We start from the raw sequence: 19256 nt of genomic DNA on the forward strand, positions 1-19256 counted from the left end.
TTTAAACTGATTTTGAAAATGCTCATTTGGAAGAGATGTATCCAGCTCTTGTGTTGAATGGAGTTATTAGGAAAATAAGGATCAATCCTTTTATTCTTTGTCCCTATTAAAACATAAAAACTTAATTTGACCAAGAGTTCATGTGTGTTATAGTCTGCCTGCTCTTTAGTTTGCTTTTCTTTAAAAAAAAAAAAAAAAGGAAAAAAAAAATGGTTTTATGTGAATTGTGAATTCTGGTGTACACTTAAGACTTTTTGTCTGGACAGTCATCCAGCTTCATAAAGTGCTAAAATGTGGAGAATGTGAAACTTTGTAAATTGTGTTTTACATTCTGCAATAACTTCAAACAGAGCCTTGTACATGTCTATAAAAATGTGGCCTTGTTTGTTTAAAATAAGGCTTGCTTTAAACAAAGAGTTGTACATTCTTACAAGGATTACCTGTCTAATGTTCTTTACATATGAGGGGAGGTGTAGAAATTTTAGCCCAGAATATACAGTACTTTTGTTCAGGGAGTTATGGCTCAACACTATGGGTTATGCTCGAGTGTGCCTGTCATATACTCTGTCACAAGAATTTACATCATTTGCTTAAATACCAAATTACGAGCACAGATGCAGCCAGTCAGCATACATTTTAGCAAGTCTCAGCTTGGCCAGGGGACAAAGTACACAGTAGTGACACTAATTTCATTCACTGGAATAAAAATGAAAATTGTCAAAGACATAAGCATCTGTCTGTCTTGCTTATCACACATTACAGATACATTTTAAATGGAATTTTTTTGAAACCTGAAAGTGCGTGATTTAGATAAATGGAAACATTATCTCCCACGTCAACGCTCTCTCTAATGGTGGCCTGCGTTCAAAGCAAGGGCCCATTAGAGTATGCATGGAAAACATCAACCAGATGTCATTATTACGACAGTCATCTGCATACATGTCTACACACCAAAATATATGCACATTTTTATGGAAATAATCTGTGCAATGTTTCTTTTCTACTCAGATGACACAAACATCTTAATTTTATTGGTCACAAATATTATATGTATGGATTGTGTTTTGATTTCTTTTACTCCACCTTCCTTGTTTGTGAAGATGTAGATTGAGTGGAGACCTTTTTCTCCACCTTAGCGCAGTATTTTTCAGGAATTCCAGCTGCCCTGCAAAGGGAGCAATAAGGTACACTCATAAAAACCACAAACCCACTGTCTTGTTCCCCAATCTCCAAACTAACAATTCAAAAAATTTCTGTACGGGTAACATGCAACATAAACTGTCACAAAAGATATTAGAATTAGAGACTACCATGTAATAATGCTGCTACTTTCAGTAGTGTTAGCATGCAAACACGTATTGTCCATGCTGTAAGAATTAACACTACTTAAGTGTGATAAATACGTATTGAAATATATTTGTAAAAATAATTACAGTGTAGACATATTGTACATATTTAAATGTATTGGGTTTTCTGGTATTTCATTTCATTTTCAAGGCCTGGCAACAGCCAATAGGAGCTTAACCATCTCAACCCCCACCTCCCCAGACTCACTTCAGCTCCATTAGCTTCTTGGCCTTGATCTCGTTCAGGTGTGCACGCCGGTAGAGAGCCTCCTCCAGGAGGCGCTCATGCTCCTGGAGCTCCACCCTACGCTGCTCAATGGCCTGCACCTCACGCTCCCTCATCTGCTGCCGCACACCGTACAGGTACTGTGCCGCCCGCTGGTGCCTCCTCTCCTCCTTCTCCTTTTCCCAGGCAAAGTCCTCACTCTGGGCCCTGGGAAGGAGGAGGCAACAGTGGATGGGTTAATATTTCTGCTCCACTAGGGCTCGTTACATCACCAGCAATACTTGTGGTGCAAATGCATTTTTCTTTTCTTTTTAAACAGGCACAAATCTCTGATGAACAATTAGCTTGCCGCCAAGAACATGTGGCAGTGATAGAGAGCGGGAGGTGAGAGGCAGAGGTCAGAGACTGGCTGCGGGAGACTATGTGGGGGAGACCAGCTGCGAGAGACTATGTGGGGGAGACCAGCTGGGGGAGACTGTGTGGGAGAGGTTGGCTGGGGGAGAGGGAGGATTACCTCAGCGTCTTCTTGAACTCTGTTCGTTCACGTGCTGCCTTAATGGCAAGGTTGGACTCCTTTTCGGACAGCTGCTCCAGCCGGGTAGCCTTCAGTCTCTCCTTGTCATCGACCTTCCTTTTGGCCTGCTCCTGCTCCTTCCTCCTCCACTCATTCTCCACAGCTTCCTGGTTCCTCCTGAGTCGCTGCTCATCCTGATGGTGACAGAGGGAACATGCTCAGTCCCCCCTCTTTTGCCATCTAAATGCTACAACAACATGCTTGCATTGCAGTTGTTTATTTGCTTAGACATTGCTTGTAATTTGTAATGTGTTGTCCATTTATAATAGAAGCAATGCACTGTGCATCCAATGCATTGTGATTCTATTCTGCCAAGTCAAATTTTGATACCATAGCACAATATAAAACATTTGTTGAATATAGTTTCATCAAAACCGATATTTCATCAATCAGTCATTTAATGTAAAATGCATTGCGATGATAGTAAAACTTTTTTCAATGAAAATTTCAGCAGGGGAACATTTAAATGAGGGGATTCACTCTCCAGTACTCTAAAACTGAAAGTTCATTTCCCTATTGCTGTAATGTAACTTGTGTCTTCTGCCGGTATACACATTCAATATGTAGCATTAACAGGTGGTTAGGAAGAAATCACACCAAGCAGTCCTATTGGTTCTGGTGATGGTGCTGTGCTTACCTGCTCTGCCCTGGCTCTCTCTCTCTCCTGGAGGACCCTCAGCTGTGCTGCATCTCTCTCCTTCCCCTTCTTCATCTGTCTTTGGGTGGCTTCCTGGTCCTGCAAATGAGACCACCTGCCTGAGTTCACCACTCTCCACTTTTCTCCCCTCCACCTCTTCACTAGGGACTGCAGCCAATTCACTTGTGCCGCCAGCAACTGCCTAGAGTAAAGCTCAAAAGCCCCAGCCAGCAGAGACTTGTCTCGCAATCTGGGCTAGCTGTGGCACTGTAGCATACATTGCTCCCTATTCTTCACTATGCAGTGCATGAAATGGGAGCATTCTCTTTTTCTCTTTTATATGACTATTATAGCATTGCATCTGTGTAAACAACCATTTTCAATGTGCAGTAATGAAAGGTGATGCTTTGGGTGGCCAGTTTCTTCCTCACTGTCTCTCCTCTTTCCTTGGCTATGTGCTCACCATTTTCTTGCAGGTGTGCTCCAAAACATGAATGTCAGCCAGTCGTTCCTCTTCCTTTTTGCGCTCCTTGGCTCGTTGGCTCTCCTTGCTCATTTCAAGGACCTCTTGATGGAGGCGTTTCTGCTCCTCCTTCTTCCTGGCCAGAGCCTAGGGTCACATGATCACATGGCCATTTCAAACAACATGGCAACACTTTTGATTTACTGTGCCTTTACAGAGGCCTTTCTGAGTACTGCATGTAGTGACAAGAATGAGGATTCATAAAGCCCAGCATAGATGAAAGGTTCACTTGTTACATGTAGCTCACTGATTTTAACCAATCACAGTGTGCTATAGACAAAGTCTTTTCATAAGTGCCTACAAGTCAGTGGCAGAACATGATTGACCAGGGGTTCATGAAGCATCACTCTTCCATCAGTATGCATGGGCTTGTGACAAAATTCTATTGATATTTTTCATGAACATTTCCACTGCAGTAGACATGTGTATGTCATTTATATATATATATATTTCTGTCCTGTTCTTACCTTGAGTTCCTCCATTTTGATTTTCTCCATGTTATTCAACAGTTTCTGCTTCTCTTGCTCTTTCATCTCGTCCTGCTTCCATCTCTCCTCCAGATGCTCCTCAATTTGCTCCTGGATTCGCATCTTCCCCCTGGAGGACATTGCACAAATGCACCACACACATGCACACTACATTAAATTATTGTCATTTAGCACATGCTCTTACCTAGAGTGACTTACATAGCATGCAATTGATTTATACACCTGGATATCTACTGAGAAAGCTGTGGGCGAAGTACCCAAGGCTACAACAGCAGTGCCCCAGAATCGAACCTTTCAGTTATGAATCCCGCTTCTTACCACCATGCCAAACTGCTGCCTTGTGCCCATGCACACACATACAGACACACGCAAATACATGCACACGTGCATGCACATGTGCCAACACACACAAACAAACACACACACACAGACCAACACAAAACAAGCAAAAGCAAGCAGACATAAAGCAGTCAGAGGTAAGCAGGGCTGAGGGAGGGTGTCATAGTTATAGTTTCAATGACTGTGATGAGTCACTCCCTAAGTGGTTCCTCAGTGACAGTGTGGAGTGAAAAGCAAGCAGAAGACTGAAAAACAAATGTTCTGCTTGCTTTTCACAGAGCAATGTGTGTTCATGAGTGTGGCGGAGTGTCACTCTGACCTGATTCTCTCCTGTTTGCGCAGCTCCTCGTTCTCCTCCTGAGCCCTCAGGGCTGCGCGCCGGTCCTCCTCCATCATGGCATTGCACCTCCGCTCCTCCGCCTCCTCCTCTGCCATCATCTGCCGCTTCTCCTGTACCTGAGCATCAAGAGCGGCACAGCACTTGGCTCCCAGAACCAGCTTGTTGAAGTTCTTCATCTCCGGGTCCTCCTCCAGCCTCTGCTCATTGGCCCTCTCCACCAGGTACAGGGACTTCTCTCGGGCCTCCGCCTCCAGGCGGGTCAGTCCCTGCTTCTTCTTCCGGATCATATCCGCCCGCCGCATCTTTGCCTTCCTTTCCTCAGCGGCAATCTGGGAGAGGACGGAGATGAATGCAAGTACAGCATAGCAGACACAGTGTTGGGGCAGGGATGGGGGCCTGTTTAAGGACAGCACACACAGTATTTGGGTGAAGATGGGGGTCAGTGTAAGTACAGCACTTGCAGGTTTGGGAATGGGGGCCTGTTAAAGTACAGCATACACAGTATTGGGGCTTCCTGCTGTTGCACCCCTGCATGTCTGAGACCGTGGGTTTACTCTTTTCATTTACATTTGCCTTGATTCTGCTGTAATTTTAGGGTGGTTACCATTTTTCCCCAAACAGATGGATTCATGATTTTCCTTCCTCCCTAATTGTGAACAAGTATCAGAATGGTTAACACTAAGGCTTACATTGTCTCTATTAAATTGTCTCCATCTCTAAATTGACTTAAATTAAGACTATATCAATTACTTGCAAAGATTAAGGGGGTCGCTGGGGTCCCAGTTTGGATCTCTAAATCTGGCCATCTTATCACCTCCCAGTTTAACTAGCTAAAATACATCCTTCATTCTCCAGCTTTTAGCCAATGGGTGGTAAGTATTCTGGTACAAAATGGCTGCCATGCAGGCTAGATGATACACAGTAGTGGTAGTGGTTGAGGTGAGGTCAGTTACTTAACTGTAGAGCATTTTGGATCCATGAAAGACACTATGCAATCTATGCAAATATATAAATTATAATCATTGTTAATATTAGTATATAGTACTGTATATAGGTGTGTGTTATACTCTTTAAGAAATGGCAAGCTTAGTTAGGCCGAATGGCCTGTTCTTGTCATCATATGTTCTTATGTTCTTATGTGTGTCCTCACCTTTGCTGCCTCTCTCTCCCTGCGCTGGAACTCGAGCTCTGCCTCTCTCTCCTCTATGGTCCAGACATGAGCTGCCTTCCTGATTCTCTCCAGCTCAAACCGGGAGATGACAATTGATCTTTCAGAGGGATCCAGGGAAAGTCTTTTGGGGGTTTCAAAGAGGGTCTCATCGACAAAACTGAAGGGGGCGATGGTCTTATACCGGCGAAATAACTGGAGACAGTTACAACAGTAACAAAAAAATACCAAGTCATTTCACAAAGGGATATTTCTTTCAATGGCTTTAACAGATCAGTAGTATCATTGATGTATAGTATGACAGAAGACCTGGCTGTCTATTTATACATGTATGTATGTATGCATCTGTCTGCCTGTCCATCAAAATAATGAAGAAACTCAACTACAAGAAATGCCTAAGGTGCTATAAACTCTGTAGTGGTATATAGTGGTGTATATAGTGGTCTATAATGGTATATATCTGTGAATTTGACTTGTGAAGGAGTCTGCCTCTGGAAACTCCTCATTGGGCCAGTGTTTAAAGAGTGGATAATTGACAAACGACATTCTGACAAACTGACTGTCTGTGGGGCAGTTGGGGACTCTGGAGTCCTAAAGACCTCTATCTGTGACCCAGCTTGAGGGATATCAGATACCACTTTGACTCATTAGTACATTCATTATATTTAAACGTTTATTAACCTTATTGCTTTTATTTTAAATTGCCTTCATTTTGCATCTCTTCTGTTACCTTTTTTTTTTTTACAGTTGCAACTTAAATGCAACTTAAAAGCTGTAAATGGGGGGGATGGGAGGGTCGGGTGGGTATGCATTATTTTGTATCCCATTACCTGCATAGATATGTTTTGGGGATGAAATGTATCAGATGAAAATGTATCTGTTAACAGATCACTGATCTTTGTTATGTTCCATGTCCGCGGATATGAAAACACTCAATAAATAAAATATGGAAAAAAATGTGACTTCAGTGATTTTTCCCACTTCAAGGGGTTGGACTGCTGGGTTAGGTATGAAACTTATTTAATCATACTCTTTTCTGCTTCTAACGTTATGTGTTATTTTAGCAAATGTTATCGCTCTGGTGTTTGTATCAAAATAACTCACTCACATCCATATGTAGTGTTATGTATTAAGCTTTTTTGACAACGAAGGAAAGGCTTTATCTTAACTGAGGCGAGCTCTGAGTTATTTCCATACCTTATTTGTCTTCGGCATTTTCCCATCAGGATACTTAAATTCACGGTCATAACATGGTTTCCAAATTAACAAAAGTGGAAAAAAAAATCAACGCCGGCGTTTAAATACAAACTCAAACCATTATGCAACAGGCTGTGGCGTCACAATAGAGCGTTCCATTGCGTTCCATACCCCATGGTGACTGTTGCTACTGTAGACCTTCGAACCATTCTATCTATAGAAAATATTCGTAATATAATTTAACATAGAATGGAATATAGAATATTTTAATATGCCTATGTTGCTAACGTGATACTTTTAATGTGACCCTGCACGCCATTACGTGGCGCTAGAGTATAAAGATCAAATCAAATGCAACTAATTGTTCAACAGTAGTTACAAATGGTAACTACGCTGTGAAAGTAAATAGACTGCAAGATATAGTTTAATTGCGAAATTTAAAACTATATTTATGTATGCATCAATAAAAACATGTGCCATGTGTGTGACCATCTTCCGCCGAAAACATTTACATTCACACTGTTGACATCAAGTTGGCACTCGTATTCAGAGTAACCCCAGAAATCAACTTTATGCGAGGCAACAAAGTTGGGGTTGCTCTAAGTCTGTCGTGAGTTCAGCTCTTTGTCACTGCAATTTTGGCAAATCTAAAATTATGTCTACTTTTGTTCCTGGTGGATGTTTCTTACAATGAAGGCGACCCAAATGCACATATTACGGAATGCCGCGTGAATGACTAATTGATTTTAAGAAAGTTTATTACTCTTGGATATAAGTTAAATTCTCAAGTGAAAGCAACGGGAATCTCAGTTTGTCCATTTAACCGTTTTGGTAACTCATCTCATACGAACTTGTTTTTATATCGAATACGCCATTATGAAATGACAGAACTATTTATGTCACTCACACGTAAATGCCAGCAATGAAATGTCCAGGGGCATAATTGTAGTAACTGATAAAACCATGGTCACAGACCCGAATAGTGTGTGGAGTGGAAGCTCCAGTCCTCGCAAACGCAGCAAGTAAAAACTATTTGTATAGTGCTGTAGCGAAGGGCGAGAGCAGTCGCCCCGTCCGGCCTTGAACTCAGCTCTACGGGGTACCAAACATGCGACTTTGACCACGACGCCAAAGAGCCAGACTCGTTGGTATGGCAGTCAGAGCACATACTCAACCGTAGTGACGGCACTCCGTCACAAGCGCTTTTCACAGACATAAGTCACAAAGAGCTTTACATGAGCATTGTACAACATAAAAAAGAGAAAACATAGAAGATGCAATGACCACCCAAGCCACTACATACATACACAATACACAATAAAATACACAAATACATAAATACATAAAATTTGGTGCATACAGATTACCCAAACGCCTGTTTAAACAGATGTGTCTTAAACTGCGTTTTAAAAGAATCCACAGAATCAGCAGACCTTAAGGGTGTGGGCAGACAGTAAATTTAGCTTATTAGACCTAAGAGCGAGCTGATAAGTGAGGGCGAAGTAGGTCAGCCACATAAGCAGGAGCCTGACCGTGCAGTGCTCTGTAAGAAAGGGTGAGAATTTTAAACTGGATCCTATACTTCACAGGAAGCCAGTGAAGAGATAAGTATAAGGGTGATGTGAGACCGTCTATTTGACCTAGTAAGTTCTCTTGCAGCAGCATTCTGAATTGCCTGCAGACGATCAAGGGCAGACATACTAACTATACATACTGTCTCGGTCCTCCCACCATTTCCCAGGCGGAGCGGGATAACTGCTCAGCCAGACTCTCCCTCGGTCCTTCATGTCTGTAGTTGCCTCCTCCGCTGTCTGGTACAGCCATGTCCTGTCCTCGTAGAACACTCGTAGTTTAGCAGGATTCGGAGTTTGGAAGCTGATCTTCCTCTGCTTTAACACTCGCTTCGCTTCAGAATATTCCTTAGCCTTCTGCAGGACTCTTGGTCAAAGTATATCTGTCTCTTGTTCAAAAACACCTTCTTCTTTCCCCAGGCCTTGTGCAGAATCTCTGAAAAGCTGATTCATCATTTTTATCATCTTGCTTAGCACCCATTCCACATTTTGAATGCGATCTTCCACCTTTTCAATTCATGTCTCCGCCTCCGCCTCTATTTTTTGATTAACATTGGTGAGCTCAGATTGAATATCGTTTAATTGTTGTTTTATGTCTTTGCGAAAGTCCTGTATCTCCTCCAGAACGTTTATTAAACTTGCCACTTCGTTTGAATGAGAGTTAGCGTTAGCTTCACCATCATGTGCCTGTGTAGGAGAGCTGTTCTCTGTATTTTCTTTGTTTACAGGCTCTACAATGGTGCTTTTTTGTTTCCATCCCTTTTCCCCATTCTTGCCCCCCTTACCAGTTCAAGTATTATTGAAAGATGTGAAAGTGTTTTTTCGGAGGAGCTGTTACTTTAGGCTGCCATTCTGGGTGATGACGTCACCGGAACCTCGGAGACGCATTCTAATGCCAGGTGTGAACTGACGTACTTAGAGCTGTCCGCTTGTGATCGTATCACCCAAGACTCATGGCTTAAAGTGGTGACTGCTACGAATGCAGTTTCACCAGAGGTGGAGGAGGTGAAGAAGAAGTGGTCGAATAAGCATGCACAGGACCAGTGTGTCAGCACCCGGCGCCACAAGGGGGCAAGAGGGGGCTTTGCCCCGTCAGTTGTATTTTGTGCCCCCAGTTTGTTTATGTACTCTATAGAAAAATAGCAAAAACAACAAAAATATTGGAAACGTTGGAATACTTGTTGGAAAAAACACGGAAGTGAAGTTTCGGTCAACGAGGGAGAGAGTGAGAGAGCTGCATGGCATGAGCAGAAAGACAAACAAAACGATCTGATCATCTTTTTTTTTTTTACTTAATGACCCTGACGCTGTTGGCTATTATTTTGTTGATTTTAGCAGCCATCTCTCAGTGGTTAGAATCGTTCATAAATTCTATTACTTTGCGTCTAGTAGACCTATGTTCCAAGTATTCCGATTCCCTAAATTGTGCGAGGACACACAGGTTTACTGGCTTCACCACTGCTGTGAAATAAAAGTATTATTTGATTTTGAAACAATAGTCTTGTGTTGTTATTTAGCCTTTCAGAGGCTATTGCATGGTTAAATCAATGAATTTCATTAAACCTACCACCAGACCAATTTTAGGTGGTGACCTGGCAATCTGCTCCAAATATTCCTATTTCATATTATGACCATGATGCACAAACACATGGAAAAGGTAGGGTAGGGAATTGTTCCCATCTAGTCAAAATGCCACTATATTGCCACCTGCAGGATGAAAAAATAAAATGCAGAAATAGGCATAGCAGGATGATAAACTACTGTTTTACTATATAAAAAAGATTTGCCCCCTCTCCATTTTTAACTGCCCCCTCAGTCACTTCATCCTGGCACCGGGCCTGGCGCGATAACACTCACCAATGATTGACACAAGACCCTTTTACTTGCATCACCGTTAGTTCCTCTTGGTGTTTCCAATCTGCAAATTACAAATTTTATGTGTATGCCACCTCGAGACCATGCGCAGAGGTACGCATGTTTTCTCGGGAAGTATCTTTTCATAAATACCGTTTTATGTGTAGAAAAGTGCTCAGCATGATTTTAGTATGTACGCACTGTTGATACATGTGGCCTCTAGCTTTATGGATCTCACTCTTACTCTGCAATTAGAGGGTGGCCACTGAAAGACAGAGTGGCTAGGATGTGAGGGATCAGCCATGATTTTCTCCCTCTTCCTCATCCTGGGCGAGTACAGGTCTGTGAGGGGGTGGAGCTGACGGCCAATAATCTTCTCTGCACATCGCACAATGTTCTGTAGGGTCTGCTTAGAGTGAGAAGATGCAGATCCAAACCAGATGGAAATGGAGGATGTCATCACTGATTCAATAATGACTGTATACTGTATAACAGGCTGTGTACTGTTGGACCAGTAGATCTTGTGACAGCTTGTATTTTTTGAGCTGTCGCAGGAAGTACATATGCTGTTGTGCTTTCTTGATTATTGTGATCATGTTCCCGTCCCACTTGAGGTCCTGTTGGATGATGGAGCTGAGGTGTAGGGAGGTTAAGGCCTGAAGGGGGTGGGGGAGTGGGGGCAAACAGAGTGACTCATGCCCCTTTTCCACCAAGGCAGTTCGAGGGCCGGTTCGGAGCTGGTACCTAATCTCGAACCAGTTCTTTACGTTTCGACAGCCAAAGAACCGGCTCTCGGCCAGGAAAACTGGTTCGGGAGCGGCACCAACACTTTGCTGGTCTAGAAAAAAGAACCGCTACATCAGGGGCTGGGGGTGGGATTATCATGACCAATAAGACCAACTAAAACTCTGTGACACCAATTTAAAAAAAAAAAAAAAGAGCTAGTGTAGCATCTAGTCTGCCTAAAAAGAAGAAGATAAAGCCAGAGTTTTATTTTTCAAATGTTTTGCCTTGTTGCCAGCCAGCTATGCATTTCTTAGCTGTTTAACAAGCAACTAATTTCTCACATCAATGTTACAAACGTAACATTGATGGCTAGCTAGCTAGCTGTTGGTCAGCTAACATTACCCAAGGAAGCATAGCTACTAATTTCTCACATCAATGTTACATTCTACAATTGTATCATTGATGTGAGAAATTAGTAGCTATGCTTGCTTGGGTAATATTAGCTGACCAACAGCTAGCTAGCCAGCTACCGTAACCTTGGTAACAGTAGCTAACATTAGCATGCTACTTTTTAACATTGCCATTGACTCACCTACCAATGTCACTTAACATTTGGCTTCACAAAAGGCTAACATTATATAAAGTGTAGTGGACAAGTTTGTTTTTTTAAAGCACTGTTCTCTTGCTTTTGTTGTTTGCTCCTGCTAGCTTGCAGTGCCGGCTGCAAGCTAGGGAAACATTACGTTCGCAAAACATTATGCTCACAAAACACTGCAGATTGTCTGAAATTTGTGTGCTATTGTGAAAGCTACAGCATGAGATTGTTTAATTGACAAGGATGGCAATTTGAATAATTAAGTGGCAAGTAATCCCAAAGCTTTCCCTTAAATGTGTCACATTATAGCTTTCTTGTGTTACAAAATTCAAATTACAGAACAGAGGTAAATTTAGTTAAATCGATTTAAATGACTGAGAATAAACTTTTAGATTAGGTTGAGTGAAATGAACAATAACGTTTAGAACACAGACCTCACAAAAGCTGTGATATGTCATGAGAATTTAACGTAATTTAAATCGATAAATGCCATCCTTGTTAATTAAACAATCCCATGTTGTAGCTTTTGCAAGCACAAACTACAGACAATCTGCGCTGTTTCACGAGCATAATCATTTACTCTATTCACGCGATTGGTGTTGATTATTCTGTGTATTATTTGCTTTATTGTTAATCAAGGAGGATAAAGGGGAACAGGTTGAAAGTAATGATAGATTTAAAGGTAATGTTTGGGCTTCCCCTGTTATCCAAAATCATAGTACAGAACAGTCTCAAAACAGAGTCAAAACCAGGGAATCCATGAGCAGAAAATCCAAAACACTAGGCAAGGGACAAAATCCAACAAGACAGGCAGAGAGTCAAAAAAAACCCAGAGCAAGCAAACAACAAACAGATGGCAACAAAACAGACAGAAACACTGTGACGAACTGGCAAAGAAACAGAGCATATAGAGGGGTATAAATACACAGACTGATGATGAAACAATAGGGACCAGGTTTGCAGGATGGGATTCAGGTGGTGGGTGTGGCAGCAGGGCAGATAGGCGGGACAGGAGGTGGGGCGATGGCTGAAAACAAAAACAAAAGCACATGCACGCAAGAAAAACAAAACAAATGACACACCCACACTGACAGACCGGAAGACAAAAATTACACATTCAGGACATCACGTGGGAGTTTGGGAGTGAAGGGTCTGCCGTAGTGTTGATGGGTTTAGGTTTGTAGTTTGTGATATTCTGGAGTCCCCTCCAGATGGAAGAGCAGTCATTAGTGGAGAAGTGGTTTTCCAGTTTGTCCCTATATCTGCGCTTGTAAGTTTTGACTGCTTTATTGACTGCATACTTGGCCCTCTTGTATGCGTTCCAGTCACCAGGCTTATAGGCGTCTTCCCTGGTGGAATATAATTTCCCCAGCTCAGAGGAGAACCAAGGTTTGCTGTTGTTATACCTATACACAGTCTTTGTTGGGATGCAGGTCTCCTCACGAAAACTGATGTAAGAGGTAACTGCCTCAGCAGAGTCATCCAGGCTGTTGTTGGTGGGTCTGAACACATCCCAGTCTGTGGAGTCCAAGCAGTCCTGCAGATCCTCTATGGCCTCAGAGGACCATATTTTCACCACTTTCACTTCAGGGTTGGCAGTTTAAAACTTCTGTCTGTATGAAGGGATGAGGTGAATAAGGAAATGGTCAGAGTTCCTCAGTGGGGCACAGATGGTTGCCTTGTATGCATCCTTGATGGTGCTGTAACAACGATCCAAGATTTTGCCTTCTGTGGTGGGAGATTTGATCAGTTGTTTGTATTTAGGGAGTTCAACACTCAGGTTGGTGTGGTGGAAATCTCCCATAATGATGACTGGAGAGTCAGGGTGTTTTCCTTCAACCTCTACAATCTGGTCTCTTAGCTGCTGTTGTGCTTGGTGGGAATTTGCCTGAGGTGGAATGTACACCCCAACAGAAGCGAATTCCCATGGGGAGTAGAATGGCTTGCAGTTGTTAACCATGTAACCATGTTTCAGTGAAGCAGAGTGCAGATGTAGTAGAAAGGTCCTTTATTGTGTTTACCAGCATTCGCAGTTTATCGGATTTGTTGTGTAGTGAGTGAACATTTGAAAGAAATATCCCGCGAAGTGCCAGTCAAAAGCCCTGTCTGCAAAGCCGTGAAAGAGAACCACCGCGTCTTCTTTGCACTTTTGTTCTGAGATAAGTAATAATGGTAATCACCTGGAGAGTTCTTTTGTGGAATTTCTTCAGGTATGCTCAGAAATTCCATAATAACGTCTTGTTGTAGTAGGCTCCTAACATATAAAAGATCATGTCAGTCAAAAGTAACCCGAATTGTGGCGCTATGTGTAAGTTTAGCGAACAAAACAAACAACTATAGACATAGACACCATGCAACCGTGGCTGCCTCTCCGGACGCCATAGTGGATAGCAATCTTTAGCCCCTTTCAGACATGCACTGAAAGACGGAACTTATCTACCCAGTGGGCACCTTGACATCAAGAACTAGTCAAGATTTTGACCACCAAGTTGAACATCTGTATTGTCATTACTATTTTGTCATTATAAGCTTTAACTTCCTTGTGTTTGTAAAGAGGTCCAACAAGGGATCAATCAGACATGAGATCACTGATCCATAAATCTCAGGTCAATATAATTGACATCAAAACAACATTGATTTGATGCCCGGAAACAAAGTGTCAAATTGATGTGAAATTGATGTAAAATTGATCAATACTCTTACAAAAATAACTGCAGTTATGGGACAAAAAGCTGCCATTATACTGCAGTTTTCTGAAGTACAGTGCAGTTTTGTGTTCAAAAATATTGCATTTCTGCAGTAAAGTGCAGTACAATGTAGTCGAAATGCCTATACATATTATTATTTTGTTAATTACATCCTGAGCATATATTTTACATTTTCTTCAACTTAAAGGATGACAACAGGCAAATCTCAGAAATCTCAGGCTGATTGGTATTGTCTGTTAGCTGACGTTTCAAAACGTGGACCCATTGTTGTGTTGACCGTTAACTTTCAAACTTTAGAGAAACATTACTTCTTAAAAACGAGAGTTCACAAGAAATGACAAACTGCTTGTGTGCGGTATTTAAATATGCTAATTCACTAGCTAGCTAGCAACGCAAGATAAGGTGTCTTCTGTTACGTCCCAGATGGGTAATGGCATCCAGGGGTACGAATGCAGGACGCAACACAAAAGGCAACAACCAGCCCCCGCTGGCTTGGACAGTGCGGGGGGGCAAAGAAAGCACAGACGCGGGAGCAATGTAGGGGAGCACGATATATTTACAGTATTTACAAGACGATATACAATGACAAACATTTACAGGAAAAGGGGGGGAGGGAGGACAACAGACGGTGCCAAAGCAAAGAACAAAACAAATCAAAAACCAACCATACATACCTATACAAATCCAACTGAATACAAAAACAAAAAGGGGTGGCAGAGCCAAACAAAAACCTACCTACTCTAACTAACTTAACCAAAAATACACAGGAGTGGCACCCACCTCTAACCTAACCCTAACACAGTGAACCCTCACACGGGGCTCCCCCAGCTTACCTGTCCTCCTCCCACAACAACTGAATGCAACCAAAACCAAGACAAGATCCACAATCAAAGTCAATAAACGATGCAATATCAAAAACACGGTGCAGGCAAGTTTGTAAGCAAAAATGATGAACACAACGGATCAAAACAGCGAGCCAGCACCCCAAGAATCCAGCATCTTTAAATCGGGGCGAACTTCTTGGAGAAGTAGCTAATGGGGTGATCAATGCCATCGTCATCCTCCTACAACAGCACTGCTCCAGCACCGGTGGCACTGGCATCCACCTCCAGCTTGAAAGGTCTGCTGTAATCAGGAGCAGTGAGAACAGGTGCATGGCATAAAACCAACTTCATGCGTTCAAAAACTCCTGGCACTCAGGCGTCCAGACAAACGCACGTGAAGGGCTTAAAAGACTGGTGAGAGGGGCAACCACAGAGGAAAAATTCTGGCAGAAGCATCGATAATAACTCGCCATGCCCAGGAAACGCCGGAGTTGTCGCCTCGTATCGGGTGCGGGGAAACAGCGTATAGATTCCACTTTGGCATCCACGGGATGCACCTGACCTTGGCCAACGATCTTACCCAGGTAAGTTACTGTGGACTTAGCGAACTCACATTTAGCCAGGTTAAGGGTCAGGGAGGCCCCACACAAGCGGTTAAAGACTAAGCCATATGCGTTTCCATATGCGACAGCCAATCGGCGGAATACACAACGAGATCGTCTAAGTAAGCTTTGCAGTTAGGTACCCCCTCCAAAACGATAGACATGAGCCTTTGAAACGTAGCGGGAGCAATTCGCATCCCGAATGCCATAGCTGAGTATTGGAGGAAATGGTCAGGTATAACAAAGGCGGAGATCTCAGCAGCATGTGATGTTAACAGGACCTGCCAATACCCTTTTAACAGGTCGAGTTTGACAAACTTCGCTGACCCAACTCGGTCGATACAATCCTCCATACGCGGCAAAGGGAAGGAATTGGGCACGGTCACTGCGTTAACCTTACGGTAATCCATGAAAAAACGGGCGGTGCCATCACTCTTGGGCACCAGAATGCACAGTGAACTCCAGGGACTCGAGCTAGGCTGGGCTAAGCCATGGTCAAGCAGGTAAGAAACCTCCTGGCACATCAGAGCTCGTTTAACGGGGTTCACGCGATAAGTGTGCTGCTTAATTGGCCTGGCCCCATTTACATCAATATCATGCTTAAGCACGCTGGTTTGGGTTGGCACATCATTAAACAAAGAGGAGTCCGCTTGTATTAACTGAAGCATGTCCGCTTGCTGCAGGGCATCTAAGTGAGTGAGGTGACGGGGGAACTCCTGTAAAGCGGCAGAATTCTGCAGCCTTGCACACTGCTCTGGGGCATTCCGCAGCACGAGACCATCCCCGTCCTCGCCGACAGCCAACACCGGACAGAAGTTTCCACATCCGGACACGGAGTTACTGGGGCCTGGCTACGCACGTGATAGGGCTTCAACATGTTAAGGTGGCACACGCGAGTCTGGCGCTTTCGGTCAGGCGTCCAAATTACATAGTCCGTTTCAGAGAGCTTACGGTCCACCACATAAGGGCCAGAAAAACGGGCTTGCAAAGCCGAACCAGGGATTGGCAACAATACCAGCACTCGGTCCCCAGGGCCGAAACACCGTGGCACCGCTCTCTGGTCGTAGCGGGCTTTCATGGCTGCCTGCGAAGAGGACAAGGATTTATTAGCATACACGCAGGCAGAGTGAAGCCACTCCCTAAACTCACTAACGTAGTCCAGTATGTTGGACGGGGGATTCAAGGTGTCACCCAACAATTGTTCTTTGAGGATCTTAAGAGGACCTCTTACCGTATGCCCAAATACTAATTCAGCGGGGCTAAACCCTAGAGATTCCTGCACGGTTTCCCGAACAGCAAATAAAACAAACAGAATGCCACTCTTTTTCATGTTCTATGCAGTACGCCCATAGCATGGACTTCAGGGTCTGATGAAACCGCTCTAAAGCTCCCTGTGACCCTGTGATGATACACACTCGAAACCTTATGGTTGACGGAGAGCGTTTGCATAACCTGCGCAAACACCTTGGACAAAAAGTTCATGCCTTGATCAGTCTGCACAGTCTTAGGCAAGCCAAAGGTAGAGAAAAACTGCATTAGTGCCTTAACTACGACAGGGGCCATAATCTTACGAAGAGGAAAAGCCTTGGGGTATCGGGTAGCAGCACATATTACTGTCAACAAGTACTGATTATCGGACTTGGTTTTAGGTAGGGGGCCCACGCAATCAACCAGCACACGCTTGAATGGTTCTCCTAACACCAGTATAGGGTATAGCGGTGCAGGGGGAATAGTCTGATTCGGTTTTCCCACAACCTGGCAAACAGGGCAGGTTCTACAGTAGGCAACCACCGCAGACTTCATACCAGGCCAAAAGAAGTGCTGTAGCATACGGCGGTAAGTCCTAGTCACTCCTAAGTGTCCTGCAAGAGGGTGATCATGCGCTAACTGTAGGACATACTGTCGGTACTCTGCCGGTACCACAATCTGAAAAACAGTGTTCCACCCTGAGTCATCAGATACGGCGGGGGACCATCTCCACATAAGTAAACCCTTCTCCACAAAATAAGCACTCGGTATGACACATAGGACACAGTCTCCCCAGCCGCAGACAGACACGAAGCGAGAGAAGGATCAGCACATCTCAATACGCTGCACAAGGACATATGACCCAGCGAAGGTATCAGCAGCGAACTCTAACGTATCAGAGCAAATAAATGACTGCGCCGCACCAGTATCACGCAGCATGATTATGGTTTTCTGCTCCTCTCGGTTCCCTCGACACTAACCCTTCCAACAGGAAGGCAGCATAGCTAGGGTCAGGTGTGGGTTTAACAACGACAGGACTCTTAGACGACCCAAAGACCGTCTGAACCAGACTCATGACCTTCGACTGGTCCGGCTGTTGTTGTTGCTGTTTGCTTTTGAGACTTGGACAGTCAGCAATTACATGACCTAAGCATTTCCACTCAGCCTTGGAACAGAACGAGGTAGGGCCGAACTGCTGAGGTTTGGTGACTGTGGAGGTTCTCTCACCACACTGAGTCGGGGCACGAGCAGGCCCGAATACATTCTTGTGTGTCAAACTAAACTCATCCGCCAGCACAGCTGCCTGAGACAATGACTGCACCTTCTGTTCATTCAGGTACAAAGCCATATGCTCAGGCAGACAGTTCTTAAACTCCTCCAAAAGAATTAACTCACGAAGAGTCGCAAAATCAGACACCTTACTGGATGCACACCATCTATTGTAGAGAATCCCCTTTTCCCTCGCGAACTCAACAAATGTTTGACTCAAGGACTTCTGATGGTTCCTAAACCGCTGCCAATAAACTTCGGGCACCAATTCATACGCGTGCAGTACAGCTGCCTTGACTGTATCGTACTGCAGGCTCTCGGCCAGCGACAGCGCAGAGCATACCTCCTGTGCCTTTCCAACAAATTTGCACTGCAGCAATAAGGGCCAGACCTCTTTAGGCCATTGCAGTGACGCTGCAATGCGCTCAAAGGCACTGAAATAAGAATCCACCTCGGTCTTGCGGAAAGGCGGCACCAAACTAATGTTCCTGCTGATGTCAAACCCGGTCTGGGGACCCACTGGGGCAGAGTCCGCGGCGGGGGAGGCAGCAGGAGTGGACTGCGCAACAGGAGCCACGGCAATCTTCATTGCCTCTAGCTCAAGCTGCCGGATTTTAATCTCCTTCTCTACCTCCAACTCAATCCGGCGAACCTCTAACCGCCAGTTAAGCTCCGCTTGGAGGGCATGCTTCTTTTCCTCCGATTCGTGCTGCAGACGCGCCAAACGCACTCGTAGCCGAGGATCGCTTCCACCGGACAGGGAGCCTCCGCTCTCGGACACCGTGGACACGAAGGGTGGCAGCATAACTTTGGCCTTGGCCTCTGCAGCAGCTCCAGTCTGCACTACTCCCCGAACCTCAGACTTCCCAGCTGCAGGAACATCTCCCACAGCAGGTGTACCCAGCACAAACACTCCCCGCTCCACCAGACCTTCAAACACAGCCAGCTTAATGACTTTCTTCAGTGCCTGCCTCCCAACCGCGATGCCAAAATGCTCCCCCAGCAACAAGAGGTTATCCTT

General features: G+C 44.2%; 1 protein-coding gene across 1 annotated transcript; it reads right to left on the reverse strand.

Moving 5' to 3' along the window:
• Positions 1–1074: 1074 nt before the first annotated feature.
• Positions 1075–8662, reverse strand: LOC118782869 (cilia- and flagella-associated protein 45-like). The gene is made up of 9 exons (XM_036536477.1): positions 8570–8662; positions 5624–5836; positions 4453–4802; positions 3774–3903; positions 3247–3393; positions 2784–2882; positions 2087–2280; positions 1555–1779; positions 1075–1165 (listed from the first exon to the last, which is right to left on the reverse strand). Exons 1-9 carry the CDS (start codon positions 8660–8662, stop codon positions 1075–1077), a joined length of 1542 nt encoding a protein of 513 aa, XP_036392370.1.
• Between the last annotated feature and the right edge of the window lie 10594 nt (positions 8663–19256).

The sequence above is a fragment of the Megalops cyprinoides genome, chromosome 9 (genome assembly GCF_013368585.1).
Source record: "Megalops cyprinoides isolate fMegCyp1 chromosome 9, fMegCyp1.pri, whole genome shotgun sequence".
NCBI classification, from domain to species: Eukaryota; Metazoa; Chordata; class Actinopteri; order Elopiformes; family Megalopidae; genus Megalops; species Megalops cyprinoides.

What these genes read in the sequence shown, in the direction of transcription:
- LOC118782869 (XM_036536477.1), bottom strand. Translation starts at nt 8,662, where the DNA reads ATGGCTGTACCAGACAGCGGAGGAGGCAACTACAGACATGAAGGACCG. An exon ending in AGCACACCTGCAAGAAAATG is followed by an intron (nt 2,883 to 3,246) that starts GTGAGCACATAG and finishes TCTCATTTGCAG; the next exon opens with GACCAGGAAGCCACCCAAAG. An exon ending in GAGTTCAAGAAGACGCTGAG is followed by an intron (nt 1,780 to 2,086) that starts GTAATCCTCCCT and finishes CCTCCTTCCCAG; the next exon opens with GGCCCAGAGTGAGGACTTTG.